The sequence below is a fragment of the Larimichthys crocea genome, chromosome XII (assembly GCF_000972845.2).
Source record: "Larimichthys crocea isolate SSNF chromosome XII, L_crocea_2.0, whole genome shotgun sequence".
In the NCBI taxonomy this organism is placed as follows: domain Eukaryota; kingdom Metazoa; phylum Chordata; class Actinopteri; family Sciaenidae; genus Larimichthys; species Larimichthys crocea.
In genome coordinates, this window is record NC_040022.1 from 2,106,016 (window position 1) to 2,129,452 (window position 23,437).

At 42.5% G+C, this 23,437-nt stretch overlaps 1 protein-coding gene across 1 annotated transcript; it reads right to left on the minus strand.

The window, feature by feature from the left end:
- Positions 1 to 19,741: 19,741 nt before the first annotated feature.
- Positions 19,742 to 23,432, minus strand: tmem150b (transmembrane protein 150B). Its single transcript, XM_010735861.3, has 7 exons — positions 22,786 to 23,432; positions 22,561 to 22,686; positions 21,644 to 21,703; positions 21,431 to 21,498; positions 21,191 to 21,318; positions 20,933 to 21,110; positions 19,742 to 20,093 (listed from the first exon to the last, which is right to left on the minus strand). Exons 2-7 carry the CDS (start codon positions 22,623 to 22,625, stop codon positions 19,894 to 19,896), a joined length of 699 nt encoding a protein of 232 aa, XP_010734163.2. The 5' UTR covers positions 22,626 to 22,686; positions 22,786 to 23,432; the 3' UTR covers positions 19,742 to 19,893.
- Positions 23,433 to 23,437: the final 5 nt, after the last annotated feature.

Genomic DNA, 23,437 nt, shown 5'->3' on the forward strand with positions numbered 1-23,437 from the left:
AGAAATACTCTCCAGTTTGCATTCACTTTCCAAACTAGACTATTGAGATGGTTGCTTATGCTTAATTTGCTTCTCTGGGTCCTGACAACTTACGATAATAGCGGTCAAAAAGTTGAGTGTGGTACGCTGGACTCTTCTCCCCCTCAGCGATCACTATTTTGGCTACGTAGCTAAAGGGGAGGGAGCTGCTGGAGCTGAAGAAGTTGTGATATACGAGCGGTAAAGTCCGTGGCTGTGAAGTGAAGCCGATGCTGAAGTGCCAAAAACTGCAGTCCCACAAATGTCCACTTGAGGCCGGCTCCAGAAGTGAGTCAGTCTCCAAAAGTCCCCATGTTCAAATGTCCAACTTCACAGCAGAGATAAACATGTTTACAGCCTGGTACAAAAAACAGTTTTGGTCTCTATAGATAATTTCCACGTTCATGACAACTGTACTGAGGGTGAATTTATATACAACTCACCTGTTCAGATTATATTAAGGCTTAAAGTTATGCAGGACTAACAGTGTGGACGCTTCTTTGAGCAACCAGGCGTCATTCAACTCGCCTCAAGTCCGCCAATAATCCACGTCTTTGTCGTTTTTTAGAGGTAAGAGCTGCAAGTAGATCCTCAGATGACACTGATTAGTCTGAACCTCTGTGGTTTAAAGCTTGATGCCTTCATGCGAGATGGATTCTCGTGTGATCACAAGGTCACCTAAACCCTGTATTTTATTACTGATGTATTTCAAAGACGGCTTCAATTCTGACGAACAATTTCTTCATCTTATCTTCAATCTGTAGTTAGTTAACGTTATCTTTTCTTCATGAGGCCAAATGTGTTTTATTTCTCTTGGATGATCTCCCTGCTGATGATGACTCTAACAGATCCAGCGAGGATGGACCACACCACGCTGCAGAGCATAAACACCTCCATGAGGAATGCCTGGTTTTGTTCAGCTCCAAGAGGCTGCACAGAGCAGCATTCCTCTGCCAGCCTCCCCTCCCTGTCCTGTTTCACGGGGGACGTCCCAGCTCTCTACTCGGCCTACTGTACTGTACTGTAGTGTACTGTAGTGTAGTGTAGTGTAGTGAATCTAACACTGTCATTCAAGCCTGCATGAGTCCGATCCTTTATTCTCAAACATAAATGTGCCGTCTTCCCGATCATAAGCCACATCTATCAGCACTCGTTGGCTAGTGACTCAGTTTTAAAGGTCACGTTGCAGTAAACGATGAAAAATGCAACCGTTAGCACAAAGTTTGAAGGATGGAAAGTTTAAACGACATGCACAGCGAGGAAAAAGATTTTCCCTCTCAAATCACATTATTTTATAATCAGTATTAACTCCTTAATTATTCATCGTCTTTGTTTTTAGCCATGCCGGCTGCACTGGAATCAGGGATGGCAGTGGCATTAGTGATATTTAGCTCATTTTAGAGTGCCAACCTGCAGCAGATATGAACTTTAAACCATGTTAAACATTATACCTGCTCAACATCAACGTTAACGGAAAGCCAGTTTTGTTATTTTTGATTACCATAGCAACCCTATATCCTGTCGGTTGGACTTTTTAAATATCTAATTTGAGTTTATAAAAAAAAAATGAAACATGGCGTCTTCTGTATTACACAGCTGTGTTAACATACTCATCTCACTTAGTTATCACCATGTTGGCAGCCCGGAGAGCAAAGGGAGTGAAAAAGTGCAGATCAGAGAGTCGAGCATGCGAGGGAGTAAACAGGGACGGCGTGTCAGACAGACAGGCGAGAAGGCGGCCGAGATTCATCGCATAACAGAAATAGAAAGGGAAGCACAGTAAAATAGAGGAGGGAGGGGGGGAGGACAGGATTACAGGTGTATTTGTAACCGTCAATCTAAAAATGTCTCAGTGAACTTTGTTTCTCTCTGTTTTGTTTTTTTTTCTTCTGCAAAGTGGCCGAGCCTCCTCCCAGTCATTCCTGTTTACAAGCTTGCTTCCTGATGACGTTGCACCGAGTGTGTCATGGTCCGTCATCTGGTATTCCTCTCAGAAATCAGGACACATGTATGTATGCGTGTGCTTTTATGACTTCATCCTGTCATTATTACATGCGTCACATAGATCAGATTATGTTATATCTCATTATACCGACACTCATCGTTTGGTGATGATCTTACTTTTCTAAACGTGAGCTCTCCTGTCTGTAGATCACACGTTTACATCCTGAAGCGGAGGACACGACATTGTTCTCTGACTTTGTCAAATGACTAATTTGAAATAGTTGATCCAGTCGTCATGACCTTAAAAGCGGGGGAACCTGGCACACAGATACCGGCAAATTTAAATGTTTGTCTTAAAGGAAATAAACCAAAAAAGGAAATTAAGTGGCAACTTCCGTGGCTGTCATTTGAGGCCGGCTCCAGAAGTGAGTCAGTCTCCATAGGTCCCCATGTTAAAATGTTCACAGCAGAAATAAACATGTTTACAGCCTGGTACAAAAAACAGTTTTGGTCTCTGTAGCTAATTTCCCTGTTTATGAAAACTGTACTGAGGGTGAATTTATACACAACTCACCTGTTTAAATTATATTAAGGCTTAAAGTTATTATTTAGTTAGTCATTCAGCCCACTATCCACGTCTTTGTCCATTTTAGATTAGACGGCAGAGGTAGGACTACCAACACGGTGGCAGTCAGAGCCCCCACACCCTGAGTTGAGATACGACGTCCATGTTTTATACAGTCTATGGTTGTCAGGACCCAGAGAAGCAAATTAAGCATAACCAACCATCTCATTAGTCTAGTTTGCAGAGCACAGCAGGCGCTCTCTGTGGTTTAGAAGACGTGTCAGTTGAGGGTTATATTGGGCATTGTCACATTGAATCTCCAGCTTATTTTATCCTGACACCACAAACTATTATCAGCCTGTAGAGCGACTGTAGATCTGTTGCAGATAAATGAGAGGAAAGCCTTTCGGATAAAAACACTATATAAGTGCATCCATTCAGGTGAGTAAACACCTCTAAACTCTTCATGTTTCTACATGCGTTTAATACAGAATCGTGGAGTTGTTTAAAGCCACCTTGAGTGATTCTCGGGTAAATCTTTAAACATCACACCTGTCTGAAATGTCTCCTGTGATGTGGGAATTCGGGTCTTTTTTTGTTGCTTTAAACTCGAGGCCACAAAAACAGATGAACTGCACTGAGAGATTTGAATTTATGAGCAGGCACTAGAAACATAAAAACTCATTAGAGTTTAAGGAGGTTCAGGGGGTCACGCTCCTTTAAAAGTCAGCACACGATCCTACTTTTTAGTAACTATCACCTGTGTGCCGTATTTTTCCGTGTTGGGTCTATTAGGTGGGAAAAAAAAGTCTCTAAAGATCCACTGAAAGAGGCATAAAATACGAGGTCGGGAGGCAGCAGGTAATTAATGTGACACACCCAGGCTTGACACCTTTGTAATTTGGTAAGCGCTTCTCTTTGTTGCTTTGCCATGCAGCTGCTCGCCGAAAGTTGAAAATCCTTAGAGTGCCATAAATTACACAGATGTCAAGTCCTCCGCACAGATTCTTGGAAGGCTTTTTTATGCAGAGCCGAAGCGCGCACACCTGCGTAAAGTACTGCACAAACACATACTGCACATGCACACACGCTCAAACCAGCGGTGCATCTGTACTCTGCGCAGTACCTCGCACACATTATCGTAGGAAGCTCTAATGCTTTGGTTGAGCCCAGGACCCTGTAATCAAAGCCAACAATCAGACAGGTCCAGACAGCGCAGAGGGAACACTCAGCGAATACCAAACCGCATCCGAAAATGCCTTAAATATCTCTGCCGTGCCTGATAATTACATTATGAAGGTGATCACTTATCCAATGGATTTGTGGATGACGAAGGAAAAGGGCAAACAATGTTCTGTCTAGGTGATTTAACGTAGGAGAGAGGGAGGAAGACTCCCATACAAGCATATTTATACATATTTATGTATGAGAATGTGGCTGTTACAGCTTTAAAACTAAGGGCTGGGAATTTGCATCCAGTGCCAGCACAGTAATGAGTTTGATGATGAGATTTTCAGATGGAAAGCGACAGGTTGTGGGTGATCGGGGCAGGTAGGCACAGAGGAAAACGGGAGGAGGAAGCCTCTATGAATAAAAGGACATAATGGTTTAACAGGGGAGGAGAGGAAATGAGAGGAGTGGTGGTAAATGAGAGGGTGAGAGCGAGGAGTTAGTTGTTAAAGAGCTAGGGAGAGTGGAAACGGGGAAATCCAGGCTTTACCTCCCAGCATGCCGAGGGGGTTGGGATGAGGAGGGACTGGGAGGAGAGGGGGGGCCCTGACAACTCACTGCAACCGACTCTCGACTGTCGATGAGGGTCGTTGAGTACAAAACCGCCTGGCGTCTGCTGTAGCAGTGATTTCCATCCCCTCCTACTCCAGATACAATGAAAATTGTGTCTGAAAACAATGCCATCTGCAGAGACAGAGTGGGAAGAAACTTTGGAGTGGCCCAGTTCAGCTGCATGGCAGCCAGGGAACTGTGTCAAGGATGTGATGTCTGGAGAACCACAACAGAGCAGGTCCTCTGTCTGCCTCGTTTGGGCCGGATTACGGTGTGTGTGTGTGTGTGTGTGTGTGTGTGTGTGTGTGTGCGTTTGTGTTACTTTGTGTCTGATTTTGTTTTTTGATAAACTTTCTGTTTCCTTCTTCAATCAACTATTTCCATCACTTTAAGCGTGTGCGTGCAAAGGAGTGCAGCATATGAACGGCTTAAACAACTCTGTCAGCTATAGGCTCCTACGGAAAAACACTACTACTTGGGTAGTTTTAGGAACAGATTGCAAGATAGGTCACATACAAGCACCAACCTCCCCTGGCTGTGAAGTTCCTCTTGTCGTCCACTTGGGGCTGGCTCCAGAAGTGAGTCAGTCTCCATAAGTCCCCATGTTAAAAACTTCACAGCAGAAATAAACATGTTTACAGTCTGGTACAAAAAACAGTTTTGGTCTCTGTAGCTAATTTCCACGTTTATGACAACTGTACTGAGGGTGAATTTATATAAAACTCACCTGTTCACATTATATTAAGGCTTAAAGTTATGCAGGATTAACAATGTGGTTGCTTTGATTGACAGGTTCGCAGATCCTGATCATCCTCAGATTAAAAACCTCACAGATATGCCATCCATTCTTCTTCTTGATATACTGGCACTGTTTATTTGTGCTGAATGTAACCACTGTGAAACAATCAGGAAATGTTATTTTTATTTCGCTGATTAACCGGCTTCATCGATGCCGGTGCTCCCTCACTCTCATTTACTGTCTATGTCACTTGACTGTTCACTCTCTCTCTCGCAAACCAAATTAAACTTCTTTGTGTCTCTATTTTGCAGCATAAAGTGCGAGACCCAGACTTGGTTTAGAAGCTGCGTTCATGAAATAAACAAAGCCAGAACGCAACAGGTAGAGTATCAGAGTGAATCCACCAGGATAGTCTCAGTTTCAGAGACATTTCAGGCTGACTGTGGAGGAGTCTGACTGGTCTGATCGTCGATGAGCAACCGCTGCGTGACGTTGGGTTGAATTTCTCCAAAAGTTGAATCTGGCTCAACTTTTCCCCCGCAGGTCGCTTCTGTTTTTTCCGGCACCCTGTGAGGCCCGCAGTCTCACACAGCTGAGGTCCTCCAGATGGTTGTTCGATATCCATTTTATGTTCCTATCGTGTCAGTTAGATTTCTCTTCTGTAATTGATAAAAAAACAGCAGGTGTGGAAGACTGCAATTCAAAAAACACTTGTTACCCATGGCAGTGTATTGGAAACACGGCACATATCTACAGTCCATCAGGCCTGAGGAGATGGAAATAATATCAACAGGGAATTTAGGACACATTGGGAAGAAATGTGTGGCTAATTTGGGGAAATATGTTTATATGGACACCACACAACAGCTATATTATCCACTTTGTATATTGTGAGATACTGTAACACGTGGAAATAGAAGGAAACAGCTAGTCTGGCTACTACATAATACTTTCCTGCACCTCTAAAGCTTTTATCCTGTTTGGTTAACCCTTATAAAAAGGATAAAACACAAGATAAGTAAGATAAGATGAACTGTTTGGATATTAAAGTGGCATCAGTCGTCCTTCTTCTATCTCTCAAGGATCTTGTTTTCCTGAAGCCAATCCTTTGAAAATATATTTAGCCACTAACAAGTGGCACACGTGTACAACGTGTGAATCTAAAAGTCTGCAGGATCATTCATGACAGCCTAAGACTGGTTTTAAAGCGGTGATACTACACTGACGTGTAAACCGGAACTCTCTCTTCATCCTCTTCTTCCTCTTCCTGGACTCCACATGGATTCAGCAGCAGCTGCTCAGCCTCTCTCTCTCTCTCTCTCCTTGTCTTTTACTCTCTCTCTCTCTCTTTCTGTTTAATTCCCCTCCTCATCCTGCCTCTCCTCTCCCTCTTCTTCCTCTTCCCTCCTCCGGGTTTGTTTGTTCTCCCTCGGCTCCCAGGTGTTTTCCTGCACGGCTCCATGTTCCGCAGAGCAGAGGGCCGCTTAAGCTCGTCTCATCCGCTCTGACTCAGGTACAGCACGCCGATGGCTTTCCCCTCACTGACACACACACAACACACAGATCGATACACACACACACACACACACACACACACACAATCAGGTTATGTGTCACACGCACATGCACACGTTGCCTTATCCCAGCTCCCTCACTCTTTCTCCCTCATCCAACAATAACACAACAAACCTTGCTTCCTGTGCGTGGGGGAACAATAGTAGGATAGCTTTGATGGCCAGAGGTAGTTTGTTGTAGGTACTCCCTTATCGGGCTCAACATCAGCAGATCAGCTATGGATCCTGGCAGCATCCGACTGTAAGGAGCAGCTTTATCTTTAAGCAGTGTCAGGATGTCAGGATGTATGGACGACGTGCAACCGCCTTAACAGACAGCGCCTGAAACAAATGGCTTGTTGTTGCAGGCGTTCTCTTCAGTACGTGTATTGTTAAAACGTCCCCATGTTGGGTAGTTGTAGTTCTTTTTCTGCTCTTAATTGACTCTGTGTGCGCTGTAGTTTAGTTTAATCCTATATTTTAAACTGTATCGTGGTTTTTTACGTATCGAGCCGCAGATTACAGTCCTGATTACACCAATTATTAGGTTTGTCATGTGAGATATATGTGTGGCTCTTTTTCTTTGTTCATTTCATTTTAACATTTCAAATAGTTAATCTTGACCTTGTCGTTAACAACACAGGAAGTTTCAGTTTTATTTGTGGGGCCGACACTACAATGAAATCACAAGGATAAGACCACTACTGTAGAAGATCAAAAATAAGCTAAAGAAATAAAACACAATAAAATTTTAAGTAAAAACTGGAGTGATAATAATAGGCGGAGACCTAAACAGAAATAAAAGCAGAGTAAAAAATCAGACCTAACGTCGTTGGATGCCCAGAAACGTGACTCATTAAGTGAATGTTGCTCAGTGGTTGAAATGTAATTAGACATAGAGTCTTGACACAATTAATAACTTGTGATAATGTGTTGTGTTTACAGCTTGTTCTGGCCAAAAAAATCTATAAATACTGCTTCAAAGAATCTCCTTCGCTGTTCGAGTTTGTAAAAAAATACATTTTTAAATTGTTCATCAATACATCAATACGTTGTTGGTTCACATAGTTTTGTAACCTCTTTATACTCTGCATCTGTAATCAATATGTCAGAGTTATAAATAAGCAGCATTTTTATTAATAGCTGTTGTGGAAATCAAATATTGCTGTCTCTTTCTTGAAAGGTCCAGTATGTATGATTCTAGGAGCTTTGTTTACAGGATAATATGCATCACTTTTGTTTTTCTGTAGTTTCTCCTTCAAGCTAGAAAGCAGAGGGTGAAGCTACGCTGCTCAGTTCCACTATAAATATTGCACACTGGACATTAAATGTCTTTTATAAAATGCATTTAATCCTGAGCAGAGTGATTTATTTAGTTCACCACATTGACATATATTTGTCGAATAGACACACACACACACACACAGGGTCGTACGGCACTCTGACTTTCAGGATTTTGGTCAAATAAAAACAAACAGAAATAAACAAAGACTTGTAAACACAGTGATACATAAAGCACACAGACTCAGCTACTAATCACACTGTCCTGCTCTGTCCTGCTCTCATTTCCCTCCTCTGTTGTCTCACTCTCTCCATGTGTATCAATACTGCCATTGATTCAGTAAGCCACAGGCGTTACCAGGGTCAGAGCTGTGTTGGGATATCAGTTGCCACTGGCAACATCTCCATCGGTCCGCCCCCACATCCTCCGTGCTGTCCTTTTTGTCCATGCACTGCTCTGTATACCCACTGATGATGCACGGTGTGTTTGTGTATCACTATGGAGCTCAGGCTTACAGCAGCTGTGTACGGCTGTGTAGCATGCACGCGTGTGTGTGTGTGTGAACCACTATGTGTGTGTCCTGCGTGGGAGAAAGGAGGCGATGAGTCATAGCACACATACCACCAGGACACAACAGCTCCCCCTGTTGCCGGGGCAGGGGAAACCCCGAAGGTGTGGGTGTATTGTCTGGAAGAACAGAGCTGACCGTGACATCATAGGACGTCTCTCTCCTACACCAGGCAGGGACGGAGGGAGGACGATGGGGCAACAGGTGGAGGCAGTGTCTCTTTCTTTAAGGCAATTTTTGTTTATTAGTTTCTTTTTATTTCCTTCCTTTCTTTCTTTCTTTCTTTCTTTAACTTTAAGGACAGACTACCACAGTCGAAAGCAGAAACCGCCACTCATTCATGAGTTGTAGTAATAACTGCATCTTTCATCGGCTATTAACTTTTATGAATGAGCCTCACTGTTGAAGGCCTCTGTTTTTTTCAGTGGGATTTAGCAAGAGCATTGATTGAGATGTGATGCCAAGGGACGAGGGGAAAAAAACAGAAAACCATGAAGGGCACATTTATAGAGCGTTATGGAGGCGTTTATAGTGAGTTATAATACAATTATAATGAAGAAGAAGAAGATTAACTTTATTGATACACAAGAAATACAACAACACACAGACACACACACACAAAGGGCTGATAGACATGAGAAAGTGGAGAGATGGTGGAGTACTACCGCACATGGTAATTCATGATTACACATAACATATAATGCTTTCTGATGCTTCATAAAACATTATACATGTGACTAGTTATAAACCAACCACCTAATAATCACTTATAATACAGATTCTGTATTATAAAGCATTATAAATGCATTATAATTTATCATGAATGTTCCTATAATGTGGTCTCCATGGAGAGTTATTAGGAGGTGGAGGAATATGTTAAAGCATGCTATAGCAGTATTCATACTGATGCACTATAACAACAGTCATAAAACCATTATAGATGTTACTTATAATGCATTTTAGATAGCTACACGTCTATACACACACCTCAACAATCAACTGTAGTAAGAACTCATAGTGTCTTATAAGTTATCATTGTAAGTACATTCTGATGCAGCTATAATCATTCATGCTTCGTTATAATGTAAGTAAAGTGTAATCTGTGCTGCATCATTAGTGATTATTACATAATAAACCAAAAGGCAGAGAATTAGGTTAAGTTAAATGTGTCTCCTTACTACAGCTGAAAGTAGAAGTGTGTGTATAGATGAGTATAGCCAGTCATAACATGTTATAAGCCCCATCAGTCAACCTCTAGTTTAACTAGTCCATCCATAAGACACTTTAAGTTATAATTCATGATAAGTCACATTTATAATGTTTTATGACTTGATTTAGTGCGTCATCATGTGTGTTTATGAGTAGTCATGAAGCATTATGAATGTGTTATAACTCACTATACATCTCCGCCTAACACACTATAGAAAGTGACATCTACGAGCTCTGTGTGTGTGTGTGCCTTTCTGTGCACTCATGTTACATGTTGACATGTCTGTGAGATCGTATTCACTCATGAATGAAATAACGTCTTGCCAACCATCTGTTCACTTCTATAATGCATTTGCGTCAGCGGGCGATGATGTCACCATGTGCCTTAAACAAATTATTTGTGAAATTGAAAGTGTTTTATGAGTTTACGGTTTTGTCATTTTTGATTTAATAGTTTAAGATACATTTTAAAGGGAGCTTGTCCTGCTGCTACATTTCATATTGTTGCATCTGTTTTAGTTTCCCCTCGTGGTGTCATCATGTAGGCATCGAGTATCCTGAACTGTCTTGTCAAAAAAACTAAACTTTTGATCCAAATGTGTGAAATCGGCGACCCTAGGGTGTGTGAGAGTCATCCAACAAGTGTGAAACAGCATGTATCACTCTTCAAGCCTCTGCACCTTTCTGTACACCAGCCCAGTTCACTAAAACACACACACACACATACACACACATTACAGTGTATACACAAGGACAGGACCAGCGCAAACGCATCAACTCATGCGCTCGCTTTCACACATGCACATGTGCGCACACGCAGCAGGGAGAGGAAACTGCAACACAATGATAAGGTCTGGGAACACAATGGGCTCAGCAGTGCACAGACAGAAGCCAGGACCAGTTTAGCTCTGAAAGGTCAACAAGCCTCTCCAAGCTTTCATTCAGTTCCCCCAGTTATTATTGTTCAACATTCTAATGATTACTCTGATGGCCTTTATTTTGCAAATGTGTGGAGCCATTCGGAAATACCAATGAAATATGAAAATGCAGGCCAGACCAGAGAGGAGAAGGGAAAAAAGGTTACTTATTTTGGAGGGTGAACTTCTTTGACGTCAAGTTTCCCATGGCCTGGCCCAGCCTTGGATCGGACTCGAGGTTCATCAGAGATTTCTGGTCAGGTGCCAATTTAATAGACATCTGCTTGTATCCACACAATAACTCCCTTCATGATAGTGATTGTACTGTTACGTTACTATACGCAGGGACTCGCTAACAAACTGTGAACAAATTAAATTAAAATGCACTTTAAAGCAAAAACAACAAAGAGTCTGCTGACAGTTTGAGAAGTTGTTTTAAAATAAAGTCACAAAACTGCACAGTAATGAAAAAGTTAAAGGGTCCAGTGTGTAAGATTTAGTGGTATCAAGGTTGAATATTACAACCAACTGAATAACCCTCACTTCACCGTCCCCCTCAGGGATCTAGGAGAAACTACAGTAGTCATGAAACTTGTTGGCCCTATCTGGAGATTTGGTTTGTCCTCTCTTGGCTCTTGTAAGGCAAAGCTCTTGATCTTTCAGTCCATCTATGTTCTATCCCTCACCTATGATCATGAGCTCTGGGTAGTTACCGAAAGCATGATCGCGGATAGTCCAAAATAAGCTTCCTCCATTAAGTGGCCAGGTTCCCTTTGGAGGTGTTCCAAGCACATCCAACTGCAAGGAGACCCAGGGACTATATAGCCCATCTGGCCTGGGAACACCTCAGGATGTGTTGCTTGGATGAGGGTTAAGGTTTTTAAACCTGCTGCAAACGTGACACAATCCCGGATAAGCAGAAGAAAATGGAATTAACTGAATGAGGTGTCCACTTCAATCTAAAAACTACAAGTATTCCTCCATATCAGCAGGAAAGCTCTTGTTTTATTAAGTTACAGAGATATAAAAACATCCTCCTGCATGTTATATATGATTAAATCTGCTGGTCACCATTGCTGCTGCTTTTTAATAAGATGATGATGATGGGCACATGGCAGCACCCTGGAACTAGTTAGGGGTTTGATACATTGCCCAGTCCTCTCCAGCTACCAGTCCACACTCCATACTGTGGTCCTGTGCTGGACTTGATCTGCCCACCCTCCGGTTACCAAGCCAGGTCCCTATGGGCCGAGCTATTGGCGCTGCAGATCTTTGTCTCATATCTCAACATGTGAGTTCAACTGCCACCTGAAAAAGGTTTCTAAAGCTTAATTACATTGTTAATGTACAAATATGCAAATGTGTTTTCTTACAAAACTGTTGGACATCAGATGCCTACTCGACTGAAACGTCCATCCAGTGTTTGGTCCGAGTCTTGAATTCAGATGTAAGGTGAGCGCCGTTCAACAGATGTACTAGTGTCTCTGCGTATGCTTTACATCTTCATTCTGCACAGTTAAACGCTAACATTCAAGCAGGGTAACAACAAAGCAGTAGGGTGGAGGAGGACTTCAACCTTCATCAGGGATGAATAACCATGCACTGCAATGTCAGGCACTTATAATGACATCTTTGTTGTCTTCCATAGAAAGAGCCCATGACGAGCCTTTCTACTGTAACTCTACTGATGCTACATCAAGACATCAATTCAGCCCACAAGTGGCGCCGACCTCGTGGGTCCGTCTGAGCGAATGTCTGACTGATCCTCAAAGCAGTAAAGGAGCAGAGCAGGTCACAGCCCACTCCAAAATGTCACAGCCCTTACATAATCCCTGCATGTATTTTCCGTCGTGGCACACCAGCTATACCCCTCACTCCCCGCTCTCGAGTCTTCCAACAAGACAAAAAGGTCAAGACATTACAGAGCAGAGAATGCTTCTGGCAAACTCGCCCAAGCATCATGCAAAAGGTTAGCATGGAGAGTTGGTTTGGACAATATGGAAATGAGCTTTCTTGACCCCGCTCTTTGACCTGGATGCTGATCTATTGATTATGTCACAGTTGGTCTCGAAGTGACCTATGAAGTAGTGTTTCTAGTCAGAGTCTGGCTTTGTTAAACTGGTATGGTGAGTGAGCAACTTGACCTCAGAGGGTGGCTCAGATCACCGTCATACAAAGTGACTTATTTGTGAAATTAGTCATTTTTATGTTGCTTCAGTCATCATTCACCTCGGCATCGTGCCAAAACATATAATACGCTCCCGGACCAACATGGCAGTGTCGCGTTTTCAACACGTCTGCAGTTACCGTTAAGTACAAGCACAAACCTCGACGGCTGCAGTTCCCAAAACATCCACTTGAGGCTGTCTCCATAAGTCCCCATGTTCAAATGTCCAACTTCATAGCAGACCAGTTTTAGATCAGCCGGGAGGCTAGACCGCCAAGACAGCGGCAACCAGAGCCACCACACTCTGAGCTTCACCACGGCTCTTCAGAAACCTGTGGGTGAAGTCATAAATACTACATCAGTCTATGGTTACGTACCTCACATCACTCGAGTACTTTATATACATTATGTTAAACTTATAGACGTAACCTGAAATAAGTCAACAGTAACTTTTAGTTTCACATTCAGTGGAAACAGGGGTCTCCTGGGTAAAAGTGCTGCGGTTGTTTGACCCACCCAGCACCATAGGTGAAGGTAATTGCCCTTTATATGACTACACTTGTCTGTTGCTCCATACTGGTACTGCACATTCGTACACATTGCACTTGTCACATCTAGGGGAGGCAAAACATGATACTGACACGGTATCATCTAGAGGATTGGCTGGTCTGTTCCACAGTTTGGCAACTGGGGTCCATCATTAATGGTTGTACTTACATCAAACTTACGTACCTTAATTAAAAAAGGCAACAGTAACTTTTGATGTAAAGGGATGCAAACAGTGGTCTTGTGTTTGTTTGACCCACCGATCTCCAGGTGAATGTTATTTATCATACCTTACTCCATACACTTATGGTGCTATAACACTGCCACTGTTCTATTGCACACTTTGGCATGAGACTGGGCTCCATCATTGGTAACGATGAACACAAAAATGGATTCTTTAATTCAACACACAGTCAAATTGACATTGCAAGCCATGAAAAGGGTTTTATTTTTATTTCTAATTCATGTTGTATGCCAATAAAAGTGACCTCTGCCCAATTACTTTTTGTTCCCTCTGAAAAATGTTTACCAAAGCTCCAAAGAAATGCAAACCTCTGGGGACAGGCTTAAGAGCTTGTTGCCAACATCTAAAAACAGCATGATTAAAAACAGAAAAATCTCAGCGATGGCAACCGTTTCTACTTTGATAGTAGTTTCTCACCATCTCAACAAACTTCTGAAGCCCAAATATAGTTCTGCAGCACAGGGTTACATGTGAATATCCTCTCCAAACGGGATGAGAATCTGTAATTGAAGATAGTTGTTTTCGTTGCCATGAGAGTGATACTTTCTACTGTATGAAGACCTCTTTTTTTTCCACATGTTCAAAAGCAGTAATCTCACCGAAGAGACAGACAATCGGAGCCTCGTAAGTGCTAATGACTGTTTGCTGACGAAGCAGTCGCCTGTAGTTATGCGAGTTTCTTCTTTCAGACAGAAAGCATGCATATTATGATCATGCACTATAAAGGAAAAAACACCCCATGTACTGAATACTACATACTGTTTCAGCTCATGAACTACATTAGTTCACATTACGTTTCTAAAGCACACCATCCTGCATTTCAGATTGATTTTCTATCGTCCAGAAACTGGAAGGTTGCCCAGCTCAAAATCAATCTAAAAAAAATCTATGATGGGCTTGGTTAGAACTAAAACCACCTACATGGTACATTTAAATTTACAGACACTACATTAGACTAAATTAGAGTTGTATTTTAACTGTTGGATGCAATACATTCAGTTTTAAACCTCAGAGAGAAAAAAACAATATTTTATTGACAATCAGAGTCTGAAAGATGTTTTCTTTTTTAAAAATGACCAGATAAATCTGTGTGAGCCTCTTGACACATGTCAAGACACGTCAAAATGCTTGTGCCAGTTACGTGATACGTTACCCCAAAAATTAAGCCCACGAGCTTAGTAAAACACAAATATTAATATTTCTATTGACATTGCCATTGCCTTCAAAAGAGGGATTTGTATTTTTGTTGATTAAAAGGACAAGTACGTACAGTTCGAGGAGTTTGCAATACAAGCATGGCCCATAGGGGTCGTACACCTTTAAAGGAATAGTTTGATATCTTTGGAAAATTGCTTAGCTTTGCATGAAACACTGGAAACAGCTAGCCCGGCCAAAGGTAACAAATCCTGCACATTATGTTTGATCTCTCCAGCTTTACACAGCTTCTCTCCCCCCCGCCCCACCACCACCATCTCCACCCGTCCACCACCACCACCACCACCCCTCCTTCTTCCCCTGGTTCTCTGTCTTGTGTGATCAACAATAGTCTATTCTGTGCTGTCCCGTGCGAGTGGCGACACACCCAAAGCCAAGGCCACGGTGCGAGGGGAGATTGTTGGCTGGTGGCCAACTGAGCAGGACACTGGCTTGATTCTCGTCTGGGAGCGTGGATCCTGCCCCAAGAAGAGGGAAGAGGTGGTCTCATCTCTTTGGCTGTAAATTCCAGTAATCATTTAGTGATTCCCCATGCTGGGTACTTTTCTAACAGTGCAGTTGCCAGAGTTATATGGAAAGACTGGAGAGCAATAGAAATGATTTGTTTTATATCCATGTTGGCTTATATTAGCTATAGGGAGTCTAAACATTTACCCTTTAGTTAGAGGCCTAGATTGGATGTTGAGGGGAGCAGTTAGGGGCAGGTTAAGGTTCAGGGCCAGGGGTGAGAGGGCAGTAAAGTTCAGGCCTCCCTAGAAAAGCCAGAATAATGTCCTCAGGGCCCACCAGGGTCACAGTAAGGAGATTTTGTTAATTATCTTGCACATTTAAAATATTCTGCATATTAAATATTTTTTCCTGCACAAAAACTGTGCAGTTCTTTTTATTTCTAATACCTGTATACCTGTAGATGTACATACAGCTACTAAAAGTATTGGATGCAATAGTTAAATTATTGGATTAAAGGCTGAAGTAGCTAGCTGGAGGTATTGGATAAATGGTTGAATGAGCCGATTCTTCTCTGTTCAACTTTAATTTAATCTTCTATGTTTTTCACCTCCTGGCGGTTTACATCGTCTGGTTGTCAGAGCCCCAAAAGTCCCCACCTCTTCACATATCACAGGCTCCAAGCACACATCGACCACAATACAAGCCCTGATCTCGGTCGGGCCACAGGCTGAAGGTCAATCCATCGACCCGTTCTTCTCTATCATGACAATCTGTTCCTAAGTGCCACAGCTGGAGCCCCCCCACACACTCTCCGATAAGGCCAGACTCTCTTCATTGTCCGATAACATAAATATGACACACCACCAACACACCATCTGAGGGTCCCTGTCTGCACCAGCCAGCCTAATTATATAATTATCCCTTGTCTGATTGTGTGCCTGTGCAGCTGAGACGAGGGAGGGCCTTTGTGTGGCCGGTGGAATGTGGTGCGCTTGGCATTTTTCAGCGAAAGGGCAGCTTTCTGGAAGCCACTGCCAAAGGAGAGGAGAGGAGAGGAGGGTGAGATCACGGCTGCTGGTGCCCACTCTTCTTCTTCTTCTTCTTCTTCTCTTTCTAAGACTCTCTTTCCTATCTCTATATCTCTCTGTATCTGTCACTTAGAGACAATCCCATCTCTCTTCTGGGTCTGGGTCATTCGTGCTCCACCTCTATCCCACCACCTCGCTTTCTCCAACCATTCCCCAACATTTCACACTCGAAACCTTCATCCAGCTGTCTTGCAGATAAAGTGGCCTTTTGGAGATGGTATGCACAGGATTTGGCGCGCCAACGATAAGAGTTGACATGCCACTCTGTTACCGCACACCGATGTCTGATAGGCGACTCAGAGGCGACTCGCTCCGCTGCATGATAGGAAAGCATTGCTATTGTTTCTGGTTTGAGAGCTGTTGAAGGGATAAGAGAGACTAGAGCACGAGCAGGTGTTAGGAGAGATTACGGCATAGGCCTAGAAAGCATGTCTGCTATTACCTCCTTCTTGAATCAAAGTCAAAAGCAACAAGTCGGGCAGGCGGGCGTCACATAAACCATGTTCTCCTACACTACAATAGAGGATCCAGACCTTTTTTTGACATTTACATTGAGGGCCTCCCAGTCTTTACACGTCGCTACAGGTGATTTTATGAGTTTTATGACTTTATCAGAAGCCTTTTATACTCACTAATGAAAACAGCAGGGTTAAGGGTATTTTGGCGCCAATGCTTTCTCTCTGAATTCCTCCGTATGAGCTGCTGTATAACTCAAGAACCTTTTGTCATTTCAACAGAGCGAGCCAAGATGCAAAGTATTCACACCATCTGAGGTGAAAACTCATAAGGTTTGTATGCAGGGTGACAGAAATATTAGAAACAGACTGCATTTGGCACCACTATGCCGCCGCTTGGGTGGCAGAAGTGAACAATTCTGTGTTCTTCGTGTTTTTCGACATCAGTCTCCATCAGCTTTGTGTGCATACATGGACTTGGAACTATGGAGATTAGTAATTTGCCTTTTTCATGATACATCGTGTGACCCAATAAAAAAAAAAAATCATGGCTCTCTCACGGTTTACACTTGAGTACAGCTGCTAGGGCGTATTCAGACAGGATCCAGCATCTCAGGCTGAGACATTTCAAAACTGAGACAATCCAGGATCATGACCTTCCCAATAAGATGGAAGAGCTAACAGCGCCAACCCGGCTACAGACTCTGACTTCGGACACACTTGTAACTCTGGACCCCTCTACCAGTTAAGCCACCAGGGGGCGGCCCTATTTATGGGTACTTTTCTTATCCACCTTGGATATTGTGAGTAAGAAGTGAATTCCCGCAGTGTGGGATCAATAAAGTCTTGTCTAATCTTATACAGATATTGCAAAATCAATAATGCAACAAGTTTATTAAAGACCCGAGGCATCAATGTTTAACCGCACATGTAAAATCTGCATGCTGTCTGCAGCAGAAACACCCATAGGAAAGAGACATTCCCATAAAATACCGAGCTGTCCGTCCTGATCCCTGTGCCCGTCCGTCAAAGCCCCCCTTTGGTGATCACACAGCATGGAGTATGTGAAAGAATGCTGTTGGGACATAGCAGGACACTTGGGGCCCACTATTCCCATCTCAAACTTCTCTACACGCCCCCATTGATTCTTCTTTTAATGGCATAAATAAACAATACAAACAAAAGTAAAATATCAATCACAAAGTGTGACCAAAGTCAGTGCCCACAGACCTAAACACAATATAAATAAACAGCCTGGATGAGAGAAATAGTTTGTGTGCTGGAGCCAAGACCAGGACCTCTCCCACTATCGGCATGAGCTGTGAGAGCTCCATTGTTTTGTCCATCTCAAATAGCCCTGACAAATTGTGCTGAATGTAGAACCTCTGTTTAAACAAGAGGCATCTTCCAAAAAACATGCTGGCACTGCACCAGAACTGCATTTTCCCATCAGCCTGCATCGCTCCACAGCGCCCCCTGCTGCACAGTGCTGTTTCTGAAGGGTAATCCCCAATTGGTTTCTCAAAGATTTCATCATGAAGAGAGGCTCTGTGGTGTTGTAGAGGCCTAAACATCATCTGAACTTTGACAAACATGCATTTTGTTGTGTGCTTGATTGGTGACTACTTCAAAATAAAAGCATCTAATAATAGGTAACAGTTCTCATTATGCGTTACATCATAATTTCTTCTTCCTCGCCAACAAAACCTTTCAGTCATACCTCCATCCTCCTTTTCTGTTCCCCCTTCTTCCTCCATTGTATTCCCCAGCTGTCAGGTGGAGGGCGAGGGAGAAAAAGAACAGACTTTTCCTGGAATTCACCGTCTATGAACCAATCATGAGCTCATGTCACATTGTGAAGATGAAGACGGTCTTATAGAGAATAAAATACCACGCTGGCATAGGCATGAAATATCAGAAGAGATAATATATGCATGAATTATTGTTATTTAGTGATGAAACTAAATGAATTATTAATTTAAAGGCAGATCTGATAGCTGTGAATGATAGTTGAACAGTGCCACCATGTGTTAGTGTGTGTTGACTGCAGTTTGGGCCAAGACAAGCTTCATAAGCTCAGTCCAATTACACGCAGCTTCAACTCCCCTTGGAGCAGAAACAATTAAGTCAATGAATTAATTAGAGAAAAACAAACAGCAATTTTCAAGTCATTCTTTAAAGCCCAAACTCTAGTTCCAGCTTTTTCATTGTCAGGATTTTCCGCTTTGTTTGTCTTGAGCTAGATTTTGGGGAACAAAACAAGCCATTCGATGACTTCGCCCTTTGGCTTTTGAATAATATAATTTGTATTTTCTTTCTTTCAACATTTCATGCTAATAATGACTCAATAAGTTGTTAAAACAATAGTGATAGTCTTCTGTAACCGCAGTCTATCCAAGCTGGGGTACATCCTGGACAAGTCACTGCCAGCTCATCAGAGGGCACATAGTGACAAACAAGCATTCACGCTCACGTCCACACCTACAGGCAATTTAGAGTCACCAGTTAACCCATAAAGGGGACTGTGGGAGGAAGTTGGAGAACAACACAGACATAAAGATGCAAACTCCAGACAGAAAGGCTCCAGCCAGAGTTCGAATCAGGAACCTTCTGGCTGCAATGCGACTGTGGCGCCCTTAGTGATATTATCATCTTAGAGAACTACTTTTAAACTACTGTCCGCTGGCCTGGACAGAACTAGGTGGTTGATTTGAAAGCAGGAACCAGGAACTTCTGTTCTGTTTAACACTCAGGACGAACGTACGGTACTGATACCGCAACAAATACGTGGGCAGGAGAGGCTAAAACTACATTATGCTGTTAGTTTGTTTACAAGTTTATAGACACCGATCAGACATGATGACCACTGACAGGTGACGTGAATAACACTGATTATCTTGTTGTCATGGCACCTGTCAGTGGATCTATATATTAGGCAGCAGGTGAACATTTTGTCCTCAAAGTTGATGTTAGAAGAAGGAAAAATGAGAAAGTGTAAGTCATTTAAAATACTTTAATAACTCAAATAACCACATAACAGAAACATAATATAAACAACCCAATGAATCCTGTCTCTTGGACAGCTACAGGCTACTTTAACCACAACAGTAGGTGCAGCCAAAGAAGATTGTTGTTCTTTAACCACAAGCAGTCAACCGACACATCCATTCATTTCTAGCGTGGCAGGGCTGTGGCCTTGTCCCACAGCTTGTTTCTGAACAGTGAGTTGGTGGCAGTCGATGTGTCTGAACTCAGCTGCAAAGAGGCCGAACAGGCAGAAGAAGAGCATGACCAAAGCCCATTCACACACCGCAGCCCCAGATGGATGGCCTGTATTGTGGAGAACAGCCACTGAAGGAGGGGAGAGCAGTCAAGGAGAGTAACATACGACTGACTGTAGTTTGTGGGTGTGTGGTCAATGTGAGGGGCATTTCACACTTAATGCATGTTAATGTATGTACAGTACCATTCAGCTTGAGCTATATCTGTCATTAAAAAAGATTTGGAAATAAAGCAGATGGCTGCTCCGCCTCAACTCTCTGTGATTTACAGAGTTTCCTGATGGACAGCGAAGTAAACGGCTGCCAGCTGTAGCTGCTGTTAGCTAATGTTGGCTCAGTTTGTTAGCCGGGCTGCCCGGACTGTGCGCTCAGAGCAACGGGGGCAGTGTTAGTGTTTTGGACCACCAGGAAGAAGAGGAGGTTGTCAGGCCCGGGGTGTGGGCGAATGCTGACATGGTGTAGTGTCATGCCAGAACCGGAGCTGGGCAATGTAACCAGGTTTAGCAGCCTCTATGGTTATAATGACAGAGGTGAAAAGACCGAAGAGGACGCTGACGGAGGAAGCTAAGAAGAGAAAATGAGAGAGTGACCGAGCAAGAAGTCGCCAGACAAGAGTAAATCTGGGACTGACGCCGAGCTGGACTGACTGCTGTTGGACTTGTGAGTAATATTAGCTGGCTGCCGTGTCTCGTGTTGTTGACCTTGCTTGATGTTTGGCTGTTGTCGACTCGCCTAACCACAGTGGGTTACACTGAAACTGGGAGCGCCAAATCACAAAAATGCCAATTTCTACGCAATGTTGCTTTAAACTGCCACCATACATCACTTGTTTCCAAAACTGCAATTGGTTTTCATCTGAAAAAAGTAGTTTAAGGGTTTAGTTACACTTTGAATCATACAGAAGGATACTGACGATGACCAGGATGGTACAGAGAATACAGCAGGTGGTCCTGGCAGCTCCAACGCAGCATCGGTTCTGAGACGGCTGAGCTCGATAAGTTAGAAACAACTGCACCCAGAAGTAGGCCAGACCAATGAAGAAAGCCAGGAATGCCCCCAAGAGGTGAATATTCATCAGGACTGATTGCTGAGTAGTGTAGGCAAAGGGAGAAGAGATTATTTAGTGATTATTATTTGTTATATATGAGTTCTTTATTATTGATTTACCTGAAAATTGCCAATGAGAGAGATTCCCAAAGAGGAGATGAATCCCAAGACAATGCTGGCTATGTTAGCCTTTCCATGGTTACCGAAATCTCTGACCTGCTGGAAGCGGATCACCACAATCCACAGAGCTGAGAGAGAAGAAGCAATTTTCTGTAAAAGCAATTCCCCAATAAGTACTACATGCCTGATGAATGACTGGATTATACTACAGCACAGAGCAACATAATTATCAGTCATTACCTAAAACAGAGCAGATGTTGCAGATCTGGGAGAAGAGGCAGCTCTGAGGGTTGTAAGTACCACACTGACTAACAGGAAAATGAAGAAGTACAATCATTATCATTCGACATTAACTTGTTAACGTAATGAACTGTCTGTTCGTGTCAGCTGTTTATTCATGTTTCAGTAATTTATTCTTCATCATCTCTCAGGACAGAGCGGAGTCATACCAACCTAATGTACGGGAATCCTTCTGTGAGGTTGACTGATCCATTTGTTACAGCCACGGCAAACCTGATGGAAAGAAAACGTATTGTTGTGATTACAGCTCCCAATTTAGCATTTTAATGGTTTAGTGGTTGCTGGTTCATCACGGGACTGAAACATAGAGACACATAAACATTCACGCTCATATTGACACCAATGGGTTATTCAGTATCACCAATTATTTAGATACAGACATTTAGATACAGAACTATGTGGTTGACAAATACAAGAAATAACAATGAACTGTGGACAGGGACTTCTGTCCAGTCACAAAGACGAAGAACGTTCTTGTGTTTTAACAGGACCACTGTAGGGTTCTGACACAGAGACAAAAAAATAGAAGAGACGTAAGACGCAAGTTTATTTTAATTACTGGGTAATATTGGAAATATGGTACAAGAAAAATAGGGAAACAGACAGAATGTTGGAATAAAATGACTATCATTTATTTTACATTTATTATATAACAACAACATAAATACTAGTTTTATAACTAAGTCAGTATATACCTTAAGTGACCCAGTAAGGACTGCCTGAGTCTTTTTCATGACTCTAACGTTAAACAATATATATATGTTAGCCTGTTATTCCCCTGTCTGTATAAGTGTAATTATTTAATGTGTACAGGTGAATCCAAAACACATTTTTACAACATAACTCACAGCTTAGTCTCATCTAAATGCAAATTTATGACCCTCAGTTTCCCTGTACTACTTGCTTCCTTCTTACTGGTAAATAAGTACTTTATTAATAACCTACATGTAACCTCAAATATGCAGCCAGTAAATCATTAACAAATGAATGGCAACAAGTTGTTTGAAATTAGATTATAAAACAGCAGAACTCTCTGAAAACAGTAAGAAAGTGTAAAGACAGGTACTCACACAGTCCAGATGCCCGCAGTGCCAAAGACAGCCAGGCAGACGGGGAGTAAAGCCCACAGCCACATGTTGCACTCCAGCTGCTGTTTGGTTCATATGGAGGGAAACGTGCACGACCGCGATCTCTGCCTTAACAAGCAAAGTGGTCAGGTAAAAATACAAAGAGGGAAACAATACACTCTCCAAACTGAAAAGTGTAGTGTGTGTGAAGGAGGTATTTGTACTCACTGTGCTGGTTTGCAGGTTAAAATGAAAGTTCATTCAGAGGAGCTCATTCCATCTTCAGCATTACCATAAAGACTCAAACACTGTGACTGTGGACACTGCTGCACTTTGTCCTGCTTGTTTCATGAGTCAACTTTGTATTATCAGTGCACCATAAATTAATCACAATGATTACGTACATGGTTAGTCACACAAGAGGGGTGGAGGTTGAGGAAGGGTGGGCTGAACGAAGGCAACATTTTATTTAAGACATTATTTGGATAAGTTCTAAACAGAAAACCACAAACAGCTGACTTCATTCTCTGCATTGCAAATGACACACTAAACCATAAAATACGGTAATGTGACTGTTTCTATATAAGGGCTAGGCTGGACTTTGAGACAGTGCGTTTCCTTTTTTAGATCTACAACCTCTTGTACAAGTTCCTCCAGTGTGTTTCCTCTCCTCTGCAGTTTACCTTTTCCTTTCTGTTAACTGAAAATCAACCCCAAAGTTGCTAAACCGGATGCTGAATTTCTTAAATGGTCTAAACTTTAACGAGTGACAGCAACCATACTTGTGTCTGGTGATGATTTCAGGATTAATAATTCACTAAAGTATTTAATTTGCATGTTTAAAATGACGAAGGAGGTTGTAAAATCAACGAATATGACC